The 19,907-nt window shown below is 38.9% G+C and overlaps 1 protein-coding gene across 1 annotated transcript in view; it reads left to right on the forward strand.

The window, feature by feature from the left end:
• The window catches only part of b4galt2 (UDP-Gal:betaGlcNAc beta 1,4- galactosyltransferase, polypeptide 2), a 250,168-nt gene that overhangs the window by 34,211 nt on the left and 196,050 nt on the right, over positions 1-19,907 (forward strand). The window contains exon 2 of the mRNA XM_023286532.3: positions 246-1,298. Within this exon, the coding sequence (XP_023142300.2) occupies positions 953-1,298 (346 nt within the window). The 5' untranslated portion in view covers positions 246-952. The remainder of the gene's footprint in view (positions 1-245; positions 1,299-19,907) is intronic.

The raw sequence follows: 19,907 nt of genomic DNA on the forward strand, positions 1-19,907 counted from the left end.
GATGTTCAGTTCGATTTTGTACAGCGAATAATGTAACAAGTCACTGTACTGAGTTAAAATGTGCAGCTATAATTAATGGTCCTTCACCTGCACTGGTTTAAGCAAGCAGTCCAAACATTAACTCTATTTAGCAACAGAGCCATTCTTTTAGGGAAACATTTGATAAATTAGTATAACTAAATTGCATTGAATTACATGGACTTGTTGTTTTCTAACTTATTTCTTTCTTATCTTTTGTTTTCTAGGTGCTTCAGACTTTCCAGGTTTACCTGTAAAGATTTTTTTTATCGCCAACCAATAAACCCTGCAAATCTGACTGACTCGGTGCTGTAAAAGATCCTGATGGACGTATCAGCTGAGCCTCTACACTGATGAATGTTTGTGCCATCGCTGGGATCAAGTATTAATCAGACGTTTTAAGCGCTAACCCTCACACTGACTGGACTGTCTTTTGAGTTTGGATTATTGTAAACTTCAGCCACAAACTGACACCTGGATGATGACTAACTAAACATATCACCAGATGTCCATATGAGTGAAGTTTTATCACAAAGGCCTTATGTCTTAGATTAAATTGACCTTATTCATATATGCCATATCAACAGTAAAATATATCATGCCTACATTCCTGCCTAAATAATTCCTGTGACAAAGGCTGATTACAGTATTTAGTACTCTTGTCATGCCGGGAATCTGGGGACTCACCAGAAACAATCTGGCAACACAGATTTTCGGAGCTGTATCTGATGGTGTAGCCTCCCTGTCCTTTTCATTGACCCCATGACCCCTGCAGAAGTCAGACAGTTCGGTATCAGCTCACCACATGTCCTCCTCAGAGATCTACCAGTAGCTGATATTACCCAGGTAACCGTTGGGATGAGCGCATGCCCGTAGCCGCGCCACGCCAGCGTTGCCGTGGCTGGCCGTCGCAGGACGGTCGTCTTCCTCTGCCATGACCCGGCTGATGTTGGGCCGAACTCTGGAGCGCATCTGTAAAGGCGTCCTGCTGCTCTGCCTGCTCCACTTCCTCATCATGATGATCCTGTACTTCGACGTCTACTCGCAGCGCTTCGACCTCTTCAGTCGCTTCAACAATGGACGCAATGGATCCAGGAATAACGTTAGTGGAGCGGGGAGCGGACATCATTATTACTATTACAACCTCTCCAGGCCCAACACAACGTTAGCCAGCTACCTGGCCACAGGTGAACAGCTGGTGCCCAGTATGCAGCCTGAGAGCAACCAGACCCCTTCTCCCAAACCGCTGCCGCCGTGTCCTGAGAGCCCGCCTGGCCTTGGTGAGTAACAACATCATAGACTACTTCTTTCCGTGAAGAATGAGCCATATTATTTTTGTTTTTGCACAAGGTCTTTACACCTGTAGAATAGGCTGTTTAAAGTCAAGAAGTAACAGATGAAAGCTGACTCCATCAGTTGTGTGGAGTCTCAACAGCCCTGTAAACTGATATGAATAGTTACCCTGAACTAGACACCTGCTGCAGCTAAAAGGACTGTTGTGTCTCTAAATTTGTCTGGCTGCCTGTGACTACCTTGTGGGAATATTAACAGTCGCTTCCACAAGGCAACAGTGACAAAAGACTGAATTGATTTGTGTTCTCGGTTTGTGTTTATCGTTGAGGCGTCTTCTCTGGTTATAAGAAGTGAGGGCATGTGTGCTGATTTCATTTTAGCTGGTTCGTCTATGCCATGCAGCCAGCAAGCCAACTCTAGATAGCCAGCAGCCTGCAGATATCAGGCTGCTGTCCTGTCCAAACACAAACAGCAGGAGCAGGTGTGAAGCAGAAGTTTGTGGGCTTCTCTGTTCTACCTGGTTATTGAACTGAGTCCTGACAGTCCACAGCTGTACAAGAAAAACAGGATTTTTAATGTGCTTTTGACAGGCCTGCAGGTGGTGGAAACTATTATTAATACTGTTGCTCTACAGTCTTGCCGATAGAGTAAAAAAAAAAAAAAAAAAATAGGATGTTTTAGTCATCTTGTAATTTTTCTGTATCTTGCGCTTTAAAAATGGTTGAAAGAGCTTTTTGTACCCGAGCTGGAAACAAATCCAGGTGCTATTTCTTGACCACATTTTCTAGGCTTTCTTTCACTGTCATAAGCTTCTCTGTTCACAATGATTGTGGAAGAAAACAAAACAGGTTGTCCTTGAGTTTCATGCACATCCTACCTGTGCTATAACTCCTATTATAATTCAAACATTTGAATCTAAGTTTCTGATCTGTGTGAGTGAGCTTGAGGTGAGATTTTCCTATTTTGAATAACTTTGATTCGTTCGATTTGTTTATCTGGTTGGCTTATTGTTACAGTTTGTACATACTGCATCTCCAGTAATGTAAAGCAGGAGGATTTGTACATCTTCGATTACCGTAATGAATAGTGGCGATGAGGCCTTGATCAGAGCTAGAAACTGGAGGGTACTATTTTATATTCTGTAAATAAATGCTGCTCCAGTCTTATTCCAATTAACGGGAGAGCAGCAAATGCAGCCGTAATTTTTCTTTTTTTTTTGTTTGTTGCAGGTCAGCCTGCAACATAAAATAGATTTAATGTCAACAATTTACACTGTGGTATTTCAACCGTATAGACTCACAGTGGAGCTATTAACAGAGATTCATGCAGTCGTGTGCTTACGCGTCTACAGAAAAACAGACACAGCAGCAGCAGCAGCACAGACGCGCACCAAAGACTTTGTGCTTTAATTTCTTTAAAGTATACAGAAATAGAACTAACTAAATTAATTAAGGTGCTCAGAGTGAAGAAGAGGGAAGTTGCAGGCACCTTGTGGATAAACTGTAGATGTTCCAGTTTAGTATTCTGTACTTTAAAGTTGTAGAGTTATCTAGTTGCTGGAAGTAAAGTAATTCAGTTATTATTATTATTATTATTATTATTATTATTATTATTATTATTATTATTATTATTATTATTATTATTATTATTATTATTATTATTATTATTATTATTATACAGGGTGTCCCTAAGTCTAAATCTTTTTAATATATTGAATTTAATACATATTTGATAATTAAGCAAATATATATTAAATATAATAGCCATATTTAATCCGTGGAGGAAAAAAAAAATTCTAGTTAATGAGGTTTCCTATTTGTCCAGACTTTAGGGACACTCTGTATATTGCTTGTATAAGCCCACACTGGGCTTGAAAAATTAAAATAATCTAATTTAAGTTGGAGTTTTGGTTAAAAAAGACAGCAGCAATCTACAATTTTGAATCGTTAATCATAATATAGAAACATTACCTGCAATTTTTCAAACAAATCTCATAATCCTCTTTGTTTATTCAGAAAAAAATCCATACATCATCGCTGTAAATGCGCTGCGAGAGCGCATACAGTGTGGTATAAATTACCATCATCAGAGAAAGGGTTTCTAATTACCTAACAGTGGCATTTTTGACACAAATGCACGCACACGTAAATGTGTTTTCAGTTCCATTTACATACAGAGGTCATACATGTCTTGAGGAAAAGGCGGCTCAGTATTTGATATGTAGAACTCCTCTGCACATTAGTGCACTGACACACACAGAAATCTAACATGAAAGCACACATCTAATTATCATCAGGATCCATCCACCCAACAAATCAGAGGTTGATAGAGTCACACTAAGCCTCGGGTTTACTAAATCTATAATTACATAGTGGACACACACATACCCGATGTCATGAGGAGATAATAAGAAGGAGGAACTAATTCCCACTGTCGTTATTTCACAGTCACTAATATAGACTTTACTGTCAAGCTTAGTGATGTTAAGCACAACATCATTATCCTGGTCACCTAATACTGTTACTAATGAGTAAAAACAAATCAGCTTTTTTCTGTGTAACCTTCTGAACCCTGACAGTGTCTGTCCATTTTTTTCTCCTTGCTACTTTTACTCTCAACCATGCAAGAAGAGAGAACTAAAATCTGTCTTGCGTGTAGTTTGACACAGTTAAAATGCCATAAATCATAAAAAAACGTAATAAAAGTTGCATTTCTGTGATTCTTAATGTCAACAAGTACAACATGTCACTGTGTCACTGATAGGGTGCAGAATTGTTTGTTTACAGAATCAAACTGTTTATGTTAGTGCATTGTGGACATAGGTAGCTAGAATAAAGCAATTTTGATGAAATATTGCAACTGTGAGCTCAGATTTGATTATTTTTTCTTGCAGAATGGAATGTCACAGATGAATGAATCTCAAGAACTGTCTGAAATTTGAAAAGCTGACGGGTCCACATGCTTTTAAAAATGTGTGCTGATCGTTGGATGTTTGATCTTTATTGTGCAGAGTTTCATGGTAGGTTGTTAGAAGGTTTCCAAATTCATGTGCTGAAGAAGGAAAATTTCATTGTGGTGAGTTTCTTCCTATACTACTGTTCAAAAGTTTGGAGTCACCGAGACAATTTCATGTTTTCCATGAAAATTCACACTTTTACTCATGTGCTAACATAACTGCACAAGGGTTTTCTAATCATCAATTATCCTTTCAACACCATTAGCTAACACAATGTAGCATTAGAACACAGGAGTGATGGTTGCTGGAAATGTTCCTCTGTACCCCTATGTAGATATTTACCACATTAACAATGTCTAGTCTTTATTTCTGATTAATTTAATGTTGTCTTCATTGAAAAAAAAAAAATAAGGACATTTCTAAGTGACCCCAAACTTTTAAACGTTAATGTATATTGGAACAGTTGTTGTCCAATAATCTCTACACCCTCAGAATGTAGGAGACGAGTCATGTCCAGCAGTTAAATGGGAGAAAAAAAGGATGACTGATAAACTGTGGACTTTTAAAAGAGGGAGAATAAGTTGATGAGGTTGTAAAAATGTTTGAACTGGTTTGAAGTAGTTTTAATGGAAAGATCATATTATTAGTGCAAATTATTGCATTAAGTCAAAAATGTCTTTACATTTGGAGTTTTTAGAAAAGAAATACTTTGTGATCATATCTTATTTGGGGGAAAGTTGTATGGTTCTAAACTGGTCTTGCAGTGACTATGCATTAGGAAAATACTTAACTGCAAATGACAGGTTATTAATTAAATTGTTAAAAGGCCCCAGCACCATCAAGCTGCCACTGCTGGGTCCCTGAGCAAGGCCCTTAAACCTATCTGCTCCAGGGGTTTAGTGTTATTGACCTACACTCTGACCCCAGCGTCCTGGGATATACAAAAAGAGGATTTCCCCTTGTGGGATCAAATAGATTAAAGATTTCCAAGAAGATGTATACATACAGTTAGCTCCACTCCTGCATTAATTACTGTTTGATTATCACAGCGTCCCTCAGAATTACTTTCTTATTTAGCAGCTTGATTGGTTTTTGAAGTTCAGTTTTCAGTGATTGAACAATGAAAGAAAAGCTTCGGAGTTTCAGTTCTTTGCCTTGTCCGTTTTAATTATTCCTGTGTGGTCACTATTAATAAGACTTCACATGACAGGTTTGTAATGTATACTTGGATTTAGGCAATTAGGTATATATTTCTGATACATTTATAGTTGATTATCTGCAACTAATTCCTAGTTTAACGTGTTTTACTCAGTGCACAACTGTATTGGCATTGGCCTACAATCAGTTTTCAATAAGTCCAAGTATGAAAAATAAAGTTTCCAAGAATAAACTAGCAAATAACAAATATTTATACGTAATTTTTCACGGAAGTTCATGTTTCCCATGTAATTAGATTACATACTTCCATTCAAGAAACATCTGAGATAATAAATAAAGCATTACCACTGCTGCTTCTCCATCATCCTGGAATTTCTGTCTTTTTTTCCTCATTATTTTCCTTTATTTGTCACACATAAAAGGGAGCATGGCACTTTAATATTGGGTATTTATGTATGTAAATACCCATACCCATACCCATTGAGTAATATATATATATATATATATATATATATATATATATATATGCTAAGTGATAGGTTTCTATCCATATAGCTTTTTCATTCTTTGTATATTTCAGTTATTAAATAAGAATTTCTTTCTTCTAGTTGTTTGTCACGTAAATTGATAGTGTATGTGGTTGTTGATACAACATATTTATGTTTCTTCTATCAAATAACACTTAGCAGCACTTTGCTGATGAGATGAAAACATGTCCCCCCCCCCACCTATTCCATCTGTAAATGAGCTTTGTAAACTTAATCCCTCGCCAGCGATATTGTGGCACTGTCAACATTTTTCTCTTTTTTTACCTGATTGTTTTTCTCTTTTGATAATGAGGTTTGTAACGTGCTTTGAAATTGGGGGTTGGAGATAAAGCTGTCAGGCTGATTTGTCTGAAGCTGAGGTTTGCTGATTCCATTATTTGGCCTGGAATTGGCTGTTACCGACTCTGGATTTGGCATTCGTACCAGGCACAGGTGTACTCTTGTAGCTTATCTCTGCCTTTTCTCTGTGATGGAGTGGCTGCCTCGGGGCTGTAATGAGCAGGAAGGCAGGGAAAGACTGAGCGAGTCTGTTTTTCAGTCACAGGTGCAGAGAAAGAGAGCGAGAGATCTAATGGATGGCGGTATGATGGTTGGTATGAAGTGAAACAGACAGAGAGGCGGGATGGAGTGAAGGAAGGAACAGCAGGTGGAGAGGTGAGGGGGTGTAGAGGGAGAAAGGGAAGACCTTGGACAGAGGTACACACACACACACACACACACACACACACACACACACACACACACACACACACACACTGAGAAAGTGAGAGTGAGAGAGAGAGGGGGAGAAACAAACAAACAAGCCCTTGGCTGTCCCACAACACCAGCTGACAGGTGCTGCCTGTATGAGTGGCTACCATCCACAGTTTATATCCTGACTGCAAGTGTGTTCCTGTGTGCGCGAGCATTCGTGTTTGTTAGTGTGAACTGGCATGTGGGGTATGCAAATCAGCTGTTCCTCAAAAACTGTAATGTAGGCACTGACAAACACAGCTTAAGGAAATTATGTTTGTCGCTGAAAAATCTTTCCTCAGTTAAAATGGGGAAGGAAATCGAAAACTGCAAACGTAGTGTTTTTTGGGAGGTGTTATTTTAAATCCACCTCATGCAAATTAAACATATATATAATTACATAATTGTAGCCTGGTTTATGTTCACAGGCAGTATTGTCTTCTGTGGATGATGTGTTCCATTCCAAATGTCTTCCATTCAGCATAACAAACCTGTACTGCTATAAATCATAAAATAATAATAATATTAAAAAATAAACTGGCTGAACATATTTATTATTATTGATTTTTCAAAAAGTGAAAAACATGGAGTCAACACGAATCACATTTTTACTCCGTCAAGGAACAGCAAAGTTATGTGAGGATTAATGTTCGTTTGTCTGTCCGTCTGTCCGTCTGTCTGTCTGTTAGCAACATTACTCTAAAACGGACCAACGGATTTGGATGAAATTTTCAGGGAAAGTCAGAAATGACACAAGGACCAAGTGATTAGATTTTGGCAGTGATGCAGCTTATAGTCTGGATTCATGGATTTGTTAAAGATTTCTGTATCATTGCAAGATAGCGGCACGGCGTCACTGTAACTATGACAAGTGAAGACTATGTCAGCTGCCTGACACCTGACTGGTGTAATGTACACATGCAAAACACATAACCTGCGTTCAGCGCAAGGTCAATTTGTTTGTGGGTACATCTGTATTAAATGGCCACATTCTATTTCTGCCACGACTTTCTTCAAGATTTCAGCCATTGGAAATGATACGACTGAGCAGCCTTGGCGGAGTACTACACTATGAGTGCTGTTCTTGTTCAACAGGTGTTACCAATGCTAAAACAAATAGTGATTCTATATAGTACAGATATTGTACTATATGTACATTTTAATTTTTTAAACACAGTCTGCAGTTCAGCCTACTTCAGCTGAAAAATACCTGAAGTTTTGTCATGGGACTGTTGGTCACAGCTGAATCACTAATGGCTACCCAGTTGTGCAGACCAGTGCAGACTTTCAGATGCTAGCCAGATGCTGTGGTGAAGCTGCATTATCAGCTAGGAACTGCAGACTCTGTGTACTTGGGTTGATGGTAATGTTCCATTTTCAATAGAAACAGGAGAAAATGTCCAGGGTTTCTTCTTCCTTTGCACGTGACATGCATAACATGTAGCAGATCTCATTCTGCTGTTTGTGCAGCTTCAGGAATTCAGCCTATTGCTAATCTATAGATGTTCAGAGAGACTGACACTCCTCACGGTCAGTCTTTACTTTCCAAACGTGTGTGTTTTCTTGCCATATTTTGTTTCCACACGTTAGCTATGTCACCTAAGTGCTGCCTTAAAAGGTGAACAGACCAGGTTCACTTAACATAAGTGAGTTATTTTATCAATATTCAGGACTTTTTTTTATTATATTGTCAGAGATAATGTTATTGCTCTGCCATGTATTTAATTTTCTACTTTCTAAAGTTCTCCCATTAGTTTCTTTCTCTTTTATCACTAATTGAGAATCCTTTGCTCTGTTTGGTGTGGATTCTTTGATGTGTGACTGTAGCCTCATATTCAGGTGTTGCTTCACTGGACGTTGTCTGAGTTTTAATGTGTCTAGTTTTGATCTCTGCGTTTTTAACACAGTAACCAATATTCTACTGTGGACAGACACTGGTGTGTGTATGTTTGTGTGTAAATTTCTTTCACGCTCCAAACTTTGTATAAACAATTACTCACTACTTTTGACATGCAAACATGCGGACACTTTAATGCACACCCACATACAGCTCAGTGGGAGGTTAAAAGCTGTTTTCCAGGTCTTGTTTTAATTGGACGCTCCGCAGGATTTTCCCAATCAAATGTAATTAGCAAGACCTAACTGTCTTCTTCTTCTTCTACCTGGTAATGAACTGCGGATGCAGAGCAGGATGCACCTGAGGCACCCTGATCCACCAACACGTTAATATAATGACTGAAAAAATTTGTACTGTCAACACATTAAATGTACAACCAGAAGTCTAATATTTCATGTTGCATCGTGCAGCTGATCTGTGCTCTGTACAGATCCCTACCTAGGGTTCAGCATGCATGTGAACCGCAAAATAATTTCAAAGTTTAACTGTCCTCGGGTGGAATATATATTTAGTGGGGCTGTTACTATTTTTTTAACTAACTAGTGGTAATGACACCATACCTCCTCTTTGTTAGAAATCGAGAAGTTAGAAGTTGCAGAGCAGCTGGTGGTCCGACTTTTGTGATCTGCTGCATCGCTGGTTAAATTGCCCCTCTTTGTACTTGTCAAATAGGAGAGACTATGTCTTCATTAATAACTACATGTCATTTTTTTCTCATGTTAAGTACAGAGGTCAGTTTTGGCACCAATTTTATTTTACCATGTGCTTCCCCACTGATATATTATATATAGACTTTCACTAGTATGCAGATGACACAACGCTGTACCTACCTACAAGAGTCTGTGATCCTGGCATCCTAAGTTTACCACATGACTGTGTGTGACATCAAAAACTCACCGCATTTTATGTGCTTGAGAAGTGATTTTGATATCTGCTGACATGAGTCTTGCAATCTTTTGCTATCTTTACCTTCACGTCTTGACAATTGCACTTGCCGCTTCATCTGCCTCAAACAAACTTTGATGACTGTTCATGGCCTCTCCCCGTGCTACATATATGACCTCATAGTTGCACCTAGACCTGTAAGTTTCCTGAGATCCTTAAGCAAAGATGTTTTGTCTGTTCTTGAGGTGCAGCTGAAGACTAGAGGTCAGAGCTCTGAAGCTATAGAACAAACAGCCTGAGGAAATTATATTAGCACAGTCAGTGACCTCTTTTAAATCTCATTTTAAAACATGCTTTTATTAGAGTATGTTTGTCTGAGTTTGCATGATTTTTATCGATCTGTTTTTCTTTGAACGAGCTTCGCTTGCTGATAGGTTATGTTATTTTATACTGTATTTGTTGCATTTTTTTTGCTTAATTTGCTTGTTGACTTAAGCGGCCATCATTTTACTTGGTTTCATGATTTCCCAGCTTTGGTGTCTGTGTGAGTCACTGTGTCATATGACTTTTGAAAAAGTAACTTTATATTAACTAAGTAAAAATGATGGTTATTATTATTTCTTGTTAAATTAGTCAACTCAAAAGCAGGACCTTTTGCACAATGCAATGTAATTTTCTTTTCCCCTCTCTTCTTCATCTATTTTTACCATGATTGTCCTTGCATGATTGAATTTCATAGTGTGCTGTCACCTTTTCTTGATTATTTTTAAATAACCACAAAAAAATACCCATAGTCTATGTGGTCCTTAATCACTTTTGAGGTTCCTTATCCTCATCTTGGTGGCTACAGGCTAAGCAGAGAGCTGCTGTATGTATTGTCCTGGAAGAAGCTGTCGTTCGATACTGAGACACTACTGCATCATTGAGCTGCTCATCTGTCATGTAGTGTGAAACCAGTCAGTCTGAAATCTCACTAGAGATCTTATCTTGGCTGCTTGTAACTCATTCATTCAGTCGCTGTCCAAAGGACGTGACATCTTTGAAGGCTGGAAGGAAGATTGATCACTTAATTGACACTTTTGCTTTATATTATCTGTCATACATCCTCTCATTAACATTGAACGTGTCTTTAGACCTGGATTGACTGCTCTACTATATAAATAATTGTGCTATGCAATAAAGTAAAACATAATTGCTATATTCAGCAAGTAGTATTTTATGGGAGATTTGCTAAATGCATTCAGGATAGTAATACCAACAAGAAAAGCGCTCAGAGAGCACTGTAGTCTGCCAAGGCTGCTCAGTAGTTGTATCATTTCCGACGGATGAAACATTGAAAAAATGTGTGGCAGAAATCATGGCACCATAGAATGTGACCATTTAATACAGATGTACCCACAAACAAAATGACCTGGCGTGTGTTATACATGTGTACCTTATGTACGGATACCGAATTGCGTGACCTAAATATGTAGCGGGCGGCAGGAACTGATGGAACTCGGAAAAAAACTCACAATTTAATCAATTGATCCTTGTATCATTTCCAACGGATAAGTCCTGATAAGTCCACAGTGGGTGATTTGTAGTAGGATCGCAATCATGTGATCGTCAGCAGGCAGCTGATATAGTGTTCACTTGTCATAGTTACAATGACGCTATCTCTCAATGATAGAGAAATCTTTGACAAATCCATGGATCCAGACTATAAGTCACATCACTGGTCCTTGTTTCATTTCTGACCTTCTCTGAAAATTTCATCCAAATCTGTTAGTCTGTTTTTGAGTAATGTTGCTAACAGACAGACAGACAGACAGACAAACAGACAGACAGACAGACAGACAGACAGACAAACAGACGGACAAACATACACCGATCATCATATAACTCCGCCGCGTTTCTTGGTGGAGTAAAAATGTGGTTGGAGAGTCAAGCTGACTGACTGGTCTGGGATGTGTTTGCTTAGTATTACGACAGGACTGCAATGTTGTCTTATTAACATTTTCTTATTGGGTTACACAGCATAGATTGAAGAATCAGTGTGTTTTCATTTAGTTTTAGACGGCGACTAAACATGGGACTCAGGATGCAAAATATACAAAAAATGGGATGAATGATTGTGGCGACATCCTTGGAATTTTTCAAAGGGAAATTTATTGCAACTTGGCTGAATAGCGGTAATTGAGATTGCTGCTTTCTCTAATGAATGACTACTGAATTATACTTTTAAGGAATTTGCCCTGCACTGATATGTGTACGCTTGAGACCATCACAAAATCCACATTCAAGCACATTTGTAACTGCAGTCATGTACATTTTGAAGACCACTTTTTCACCTCTGGTCCAGAGAGTCCTGTTTTATTCATAGTAAGATAGTAATTTGAATGGATTGACATGTCCCCTGTAACCCTGAACTTTACATATGTGTCTGGGGGGGAAACTATCAGGAGAGGCTGACAGTTGAAACAGTTTAAGTCTGAGTTGAATCCAGGAAGGTCCTCCTACCTTCACCTTCCCAGTGCTCAGTGAGCAGTGGGTTTGCAGCACAACATGTTTTATGACCTTTCTACTACATAATTAATGGAGAGTTTAAATAGGAGTGCTTGGGTTTAAAACAATGCCCTGTGTTAGCACAGTCAGTGGAACTCCAGAGACATACATTATGCTTTGGTTAGAAAAGCAGAAGTAAACCTTGTTGGACAACAGCTTCTTTTATGCTTTATACAGTCCTGTGTAATTGTCCCCTCAAAGCAGTTGGTGCGTAGGTGGTTTATTTTGAAAAGATATTTCATCTAAAATTGCAAACGAGTAAACGCTGAAAAATGACTGTGAAGGTTGATGATGTGTGAAATGCTGCGGGGCATTGTTTGTATTGATTTCATTTCTGTAAATTGTATTTGTCACAAAGATTTTTTCAGCCTTGAACATGAGTCAGATTATGTTCACATGCATACCTCTGTGTCGTGACTTAAAATGAGCAGGAGTGAGTTCAGGGTCGTGTCAGGAGGCAGGGTTGTTTTTCTATAAAGATGGAAAGAAGGGATAACAAGTATTAACCCTCTGAAGACCAAAACCCACAGGCAGGCTTGAAAGGCATGAACTATTTAAAAATTGTAAAAAAAAAAAAAAAAAAAACAACAACAACAAAAAAACCCACTATTTATCAATTCAAGAAACTGTTAAAAACAGAATCAATCATTGGATTTGCAAGTTTCCAGCAGTCCTTGAACTAATTATCTGTGATGTTCTCTCCCATCAGAAAACTTCACTAAACCTATGATTAAATTATGACAATTTATCAATTTCCTTTTCTCTACAAGTCTCATTTAAATTTGCTCTAACTGTTTTCTGTTGCTTGGTGCAACCGTAAGGCCATTTGTGACTCTACCAACAGTTATGTAACAAAATTTCAGGATGAACTGGGTTGAACTGCAGGCTGTGTTCCAACAAAGCAAGAAAATAGACAACCAGGGAAACACATAACAAATGAAGAGTCAGTTTTATTTTTTTTTTTCCCGGGTATTTGAAACACTTTTGGGCACTTGAAAAACTTTGGGGCAGTTTTTCAGTGTCAGTATTATCTGGCTTTCACAACAAAAAATGAAACATGAACCTCTTTTAAACAATCTTACTGTCAAATGCTGCACTGCCGCTGGACAATGTCTTGCCTTTTAATCTACATTTAAACTCTGAGGCGAGGAAGTGTTTGCTTTGCATGGCCAGGTGGGAAGTAAGTGTGTCTGACTTTCATACTGAAGATTGGAGTTTACATCCTGTCACACATTTGAAATATAATGTAGTTGACATGTACAGATTTTGTAAAAAGAGAATTTGAAGAGCTCATGATATAAATTGGGGTTAGCCAAATCATTTACTTAGTGTTTGCTTAGTGGAAGGGTAAAAAAAGCGATGTCTTGTATTGTAGCGTATTAAGGTAACATCTAAAACAGACGGTGTAAGATTCAAGCACTGTTGTGCTTGAATCTTACACCGTCTTTCTCTTTCACTTTCTCTTTTAACACATATGTGTGTTACCATGGTTACCTTGCGTAACTACACAGTATGCATTGTTTATAAATGGAAATTGTAGTTAACACCTGTAGTGGCCATCTGCTTACGGATTTTAAAGGTGTTTTACTATTCTTACGAAAATCACAGAATGTACTATCAAAGCTCCTGTGGCTGCTCTGCTTTACTTGCACAACGTAAAAACCTTGTAAGCTGTATTGATTTGGTTGTTTGAGTCCAACCCAGTCTACACTGCACCAAACAAGAGAGGTATGAAACACCTTTAATGTGATGTTTTTCATCATAAAATTAAATTGAACATGTTTAAAACAAGAAAAGCCCTCAGAGCGCAGCACTGCCAACGCTGCTCAGTCACTGTATGATTTCTGACGGATAAGCCCCGATAAGTCTGCAGCAGTGGATTTGTAGTAGGATCACAATCATGTGATCATCAGCAGGCAGCTGATGTAGTGTTCACTTGTTGTCATGGTTACAGTGACACCATGCCGCTATCTTGCAATGATACGGAAATCTTTAACAAATCCGTGGATCCAGACTATAAGCCACATCACTGCTAAAATCTAATCACTTGGTCCTTGTGTCATTTCTGACCTTCCCTGAAAATTTCATCCAAATCCATTATTTCGTTTTTGAATAATGTTGCTAACAGACAAACAGACAGACAGAGAAGCGTATGCTGATCGTCACATAACTCTGCCACGTTCCTTGGTGGAGTAATAACTTGTTTCTCTTCACTTTTTATATAATGATAGTATCTTCATTTTCCTATTATATTGTCATTATTATAGTTTACATGGATTAATTAACAAGTGAAATTGTGCAAAATCAGCTACTTATGTGTTGCTTTTGCACTTCATACAACCATTTCAGGCGTTAAAGTTTGTGCTCGGAATATCAGTCAAACAGGCCAGAAATTAATTTATGTCAATGAAATGTGTCACAGCATCTTCTGTTCAATTTTAGTGTTGAATGTTTTAAACCCTGAAAATTAAATGAGAAAAAACAACCACGACTTCATGTCTTGTGTGTTTCCTCACTTATGTCTTTGCTCATTCCACGAGGAAACAACAACAGAGCGGTAAGGAAAGGGGAAACAGCCTATTTTCCTCACTGGTTTCAATCAAGCCAGTAAACAAGGTGGCTCTCTTCAGTAACACATTGCTATGCACTCCCACACAGCGAGGAAGCCGCCGCTGCCACGGGCACGGAGGCAAAGGGCTCTTGACAACATAATGGCTGCCATAACTTCATTAAAACGGCCTGGCTTCCTTTCCTCAGTGCCATTCAGGTCTTTCCACAGAGCGCTTCTGCTGTGTATGTGTAAATTTCCCCCACATGCAAAGGCATAATTTAATTTTTTCTAGCCAATTAACTGTTCTGCTTTTTCATCATTTTTCTGAAAACTCTTTAGGAAGCATAAGTTGTCATCCTCTAGAAACAGAACAAACTCCGAAACAACCCGTCGTGCAACATCAAGCTGCTGTCTGTGCTCTTATCTAGTGAAACATCACCTGTAACTTGGTCATGGTCCCACATGTGAAACAATACTCCCCGGACTGTTACAGCATCCCTGTAGATGTCTCTAATAGAGGACAGATTTAGCCCTCCAGCAACGTGCAGGAATCAAGAAATATATTGTGAGGCTAGGTTAGCTAATGGTGTTGAAAGGCTAATTCATGATGGATGACCACAAACTTTTGAACGGTGGTATATATGGGTTTTCGTCATGTTCTGTGTACCTTTGATCATGCTCATGTGGAGCGGAATTAGCAAATTGAAAAAGTGTCACCAATACCAGGATTAATAATGTATTCTTGGATCCTTAAATCAGACAACAGATGAGCTGCAATGATTCCCTAATCAAAAGAAAATCACTGCCCTGCCTTTTTGTAGCATTTTATGTCATTTTTGAAGCAAAATAAGCAATGTCAAATTACTGATTTCTGATGTTTTACAGACCATAAAGCACTAATCAATTAAAGCAATCAAAAAAAAAAATTCTGCAGATTAATCCAGCGTGAAAATTCTCATTAGTTACAGTACTAATCTGTTTTGCTGCTGCGTTCCAATTGGCTGTTCGCTGATACACAAATCAGCAAGAGCCATCGAGTAATCCACAAAAAGCCCCAGTACAGTAGTAAGCAGGCGTGTGTTTGTACATTTTACAGTGAGAAGTGTTTGTGTGTCCGTGTTTAACCTAAATGTGCTGTAAGTCTGTCTGTGCACGTACGCTCACTTTGTACTGTGTGTGTTTGTAGCGTCGCCATGGTAGTAAAATGGTTCTTTTCATCCCGGTTCTTCTGGTTCAGGATGGCTATTAAGGTGTGTGTGCTTTAACAAGCAGCTCTCCAAATGATAAATGACAAAAACACGCTGCATCCACACTGCTGTCATCTGGCAAAACACTGTCGGTTATTCTCTCTCTCTCTCTCACACACACACACACACACACACACTGCTCACTCGCCCTCCCTCAATATCTAACTCAATTATTTCTTTCACCTCCCTGTTTCATTTTCTCTCTCAGCTCTCGGATGGCTTCTGTCTCTCGCACATCTACAGAAACAAAGTAAGAACAGAAGCGGAGGAGATGAAGAAAAGATTCAGAGGGAAAATATGACAACTGCGGTCCTTTGGTGTACAACACATTATTTTAGGAAGCAAATAAATAAAACAACAACATTTCACAATAACAAACAGAACAGAAGATGCAGCTGCGGTGAAAATAGGAGAAGAATGACATTTTCATACGTGGAACCTGTACAGCAGCCTGAGGCGAGTCGGGGTGGTTCAGCCGATGAAAGTTTCATACGTCATCCAAACTGTTTCATGCTCATAGCGCCTTTTAAATTTTTATTCCCACTCAAATAAAGAAAAAACTTAAGTTAATGAAGGGAATAAACACAACCTGTACTGTCACGCTCATTGAAAATCACTGACAAAGCTGGATCTTGAGCAGAACTAATGGTCGACCCGTGACATGTGGCGTAGATGATTGTAAATGTTGTGGTTGGTCGCTAGGCAACAGCAGCACATGCAGGGTCAAGCTCAAGGTAGCAGCTGACCGTGTAGACAAGAGAGGAATAAATACAAGCTCCCTGCTGCAGATGCACTGATGAGACACAACATTAAGAGTAATGTGCTGTTGTGACGTGTAGCTTTGTACGTCTAAATGCGTTTGTTACACATGGGGCTTCCAATAATGACTGGGGTGCTACTGATTAATCCATTGACTCTTTTTCAATTAGTTGATCATTCTAAACAACAATTTTTTTCCTCATAAAATCAAAATGAACATTTCATGTAGGCACATTTTTTATTTTTTTTTACAAACTGCATGTCACTGTGAGCTGCACAGTGGCTCAGTGGCAGTCGCCTTGCAGCTAGAAGATCCCCGGTTCGTGTCCTGGCCTTGGATCTTCCTGCATGGAGTTTGCATGTTCTTCCTGGATGGGTTTTCTCCTGGTACTCAGGCTTCCTCCCACAGTCCAAAAACATGCTGTGGTCAATTGGTAACTCTAAATCAGGGGTATTCAATTAAAATTCAGAGAGGTCCAGTCAGAGAAAATGTATTAAAGCAAAGGTCCAGAACATCATAATGTCTAACTTGAATTATTAGTGTGATATATGTTGATGTAACCTCGTAGCTTTATTAGCATTTGCATGTAATCAATAAGTGACTGTCAAATCAAATAAATTCAGTACGGTTCAAAAACATTTTGACAACATTTATTAATAAATTACTTTTTATATAACTGTACATCTTATAATAAAGTGAAAATAATGACTGAACAACCTGAACCAACTTATATATATCTTTAACAATACCTAAATCTCAAAAAATGTAAACCATTGAACACTTGAACATTTTTTCCCTGTCGTCTCTCAGTCCCCTTATATCCCCTGCTGCTGAATGGGAGAACTGAGCTGCAGCTTGCCCTGCCAGTATTTTGAATTGTGGTGTGAATGGTATCAGGGCCATTCACAAACACATTTGGAGCTCATTGGTGAGTCTGGAACCATATTTAGTTTAGATAGTTGAGAAAGGTGCCTTACAGCTGTATGTTGAGCCAAACATAGTCAGCATGTTACCACGGTCCATCCTCCTCTTGTCTGTCCCTCACCTTTCAACTGTTTCCTGAATGCAGAGCTGCGATGTTTCGCGGCTGCTATGCAGAGACTTCATTGGCTGAGTAGCGTCACATGGGATGACTGAACTCGTATGTGATTGGTCTGTGTGTTTCCTGGGCTGATAACGAACAGCGTAAACACTGGAAAAGCTACGCTGGTAAAATAGAAGCAACACACCAAATTTAAAATCCTGGTAAAATTTACTGATTACAGGTCTGGGTTCGTATAAGACGCCATTTAGTAACCCCGCTCTAAATTGCCCACAGGTGTGAATGTGATTGTTTGTCTGTATGTGTAGCCCTGTGATAGACTGGTGACCTGTCCAGGGTGTCCCCTTCCTTCACCTAAGTCAGCTGAGATAGACTCCAGCTCCCTGTGACCCTAATGAGGATTAAGGGGTGTATAGATAATGGATGGATGTCACTGTATAATGCAGCACTTGTCAAAGTCTCTCAGGTTCCCATTTCTTCCATATCCAATGTGTTGACTATGAGAACTGCCTGTTTTCTCACCTTCTGGTCCATCTTAGATTTTGACAACTGCCATTAATCAACCTGTTTGCTTCATCTGTGACTGGTCATAGTGGTTTGGTCTGTCTGTCTCCTTTATAATAAATCTCTGACAAAGTGCATTTGGCATCATATCAGATATACAATCAGATATATCTTTCATGTCTTGTGTCTTCACATTTTTCTTGTATATCTTTGTTTTTCTAAACTTGCCTTGTGTTAACAAAATAGAGTCTGCTTTGTTGCTTTGGTTGATTTAGTGTTTTGCACCTCAGGACCACCCTTAAACATAAAGCTCTCTTGCAGACATGCTCTTCACTGTGAAAATAGTGGCGGCTGGATGGAAACAGCCCGTTTCCCTTTGAGCCCTTTAGAGTATTAATAGTCAGAGTGAGGGAAATGTAGGGCAACTGAGCTCTTTAATGATGATTTATTGGCCCTATTGTGAGACTCTCGCTTGTCTGTTTGTTTCCCTGCAAGAGTTTCTAAATGTGTGACTGTGTTCACTGTTGTCTCCTTGTTTTTGTGCATCCTGGTGTGTCTTCATGACCGCTAACAGTGGATGGAAAGAAAAGATCAGAGGGATTTGCTGACATCCATATCCAAACTGCTTATCTTATTAAACAATATCCTTAAACTAGCCACATTTCTTTCCTTCTTTCTGGGACAATGCTATTCCTATGCTGCTAACCTGAAACACGTCATAAAAATGAAATTACTAAAACATTCTGTTATCCATCCTCCTACTGTCTGTCAGCTGCCAGTGATTCTCCCCCAAAATCTGTAGCAGCACTGGTTACTCTGAGTGGGTGGTGGGAGAGGATTAGTGTATTAGGTTGGTTATTGACAGCTGATCATTGTGTTCAGGAAAATAGAGAAAGATGACATAACTTGTTTGTCACCCAAACGCTGCATCACTCATTAAACCATGAAATCTCAGCAAGCCGTGAGAGGAGATAGTACCATATTCCGTTTCTCAGTCAAATCAGGAAAATAAGTGTGTTGTACATCCGTCTACGCTTAGGAAATTCTCACAGACAGTCATAGATTTTAGATTAAATGAGTAATTGTTTTTAGCCACGCTAATGAGATGGATGGTAACATTCTTCTGACATCTGGTTCATCGCTTTGGTCCAGACTGAAATATTTCTGGATGGATTGCCATGAAATGACATTTGTAGTGCCCATGTGGGACACCATGAGGTTTACATTTTAGTTCTTAATTATATGCCTACATTATGTTTCAATGGAATGCCATGGAATTTGATAGACATCCACGAACCCTCACAAGGTGAACTCTAAAGACTTGTTATCCAACGTTTCATCCAGCATTGTCATCAAATCAGAGTATTTAGTTTGTTCTCTACTTACATTTACATGTAAAACCAATGATCTTGCTCTTTTTAAGTGGTTATCAGTGAGTGTTTGTATGCTAACACACGAGACTAAGATGCTGAACTTTAAAACTGCAAGTTAGCGTTATGGATGATACAAGACATCTAGCATTCTGACTCATCCTTCCATCCATCCATCCATCCATCCATCCATCCATCCATCCATTCATTCATTCATCCATCCATCCATCCATCCATCATCTATACACTGGCTGGAGTCTGTCCCAGCTGATTTACAGTGAAGTCAGGAGATACCCTGCACAGGTCACCAGTCTATCATAGTGCTACAATCTGAGCAATTGGCACTTACATGCTTGGACTCATAGAAATTCTTATTTTTACCATTTGCCTTGGAGCTGA

This window comes from Amphiprion ocellaris, chromosome 10 (assembly GCF_022539595.1).
Source record: "Amphiprion ocellaris isolate individual 3 ecotype Okinawa chromosome 10, ASM2253959v1, whole genome shotgun sequence".
In the NCBI taxonomy this organism is placed as follows: domain Eukaryota; kingdom Metazoa; phylum Chordata; class Actinopteri; family Pomacentridae; genus Amphiprion; species Amphiprion ocellaris.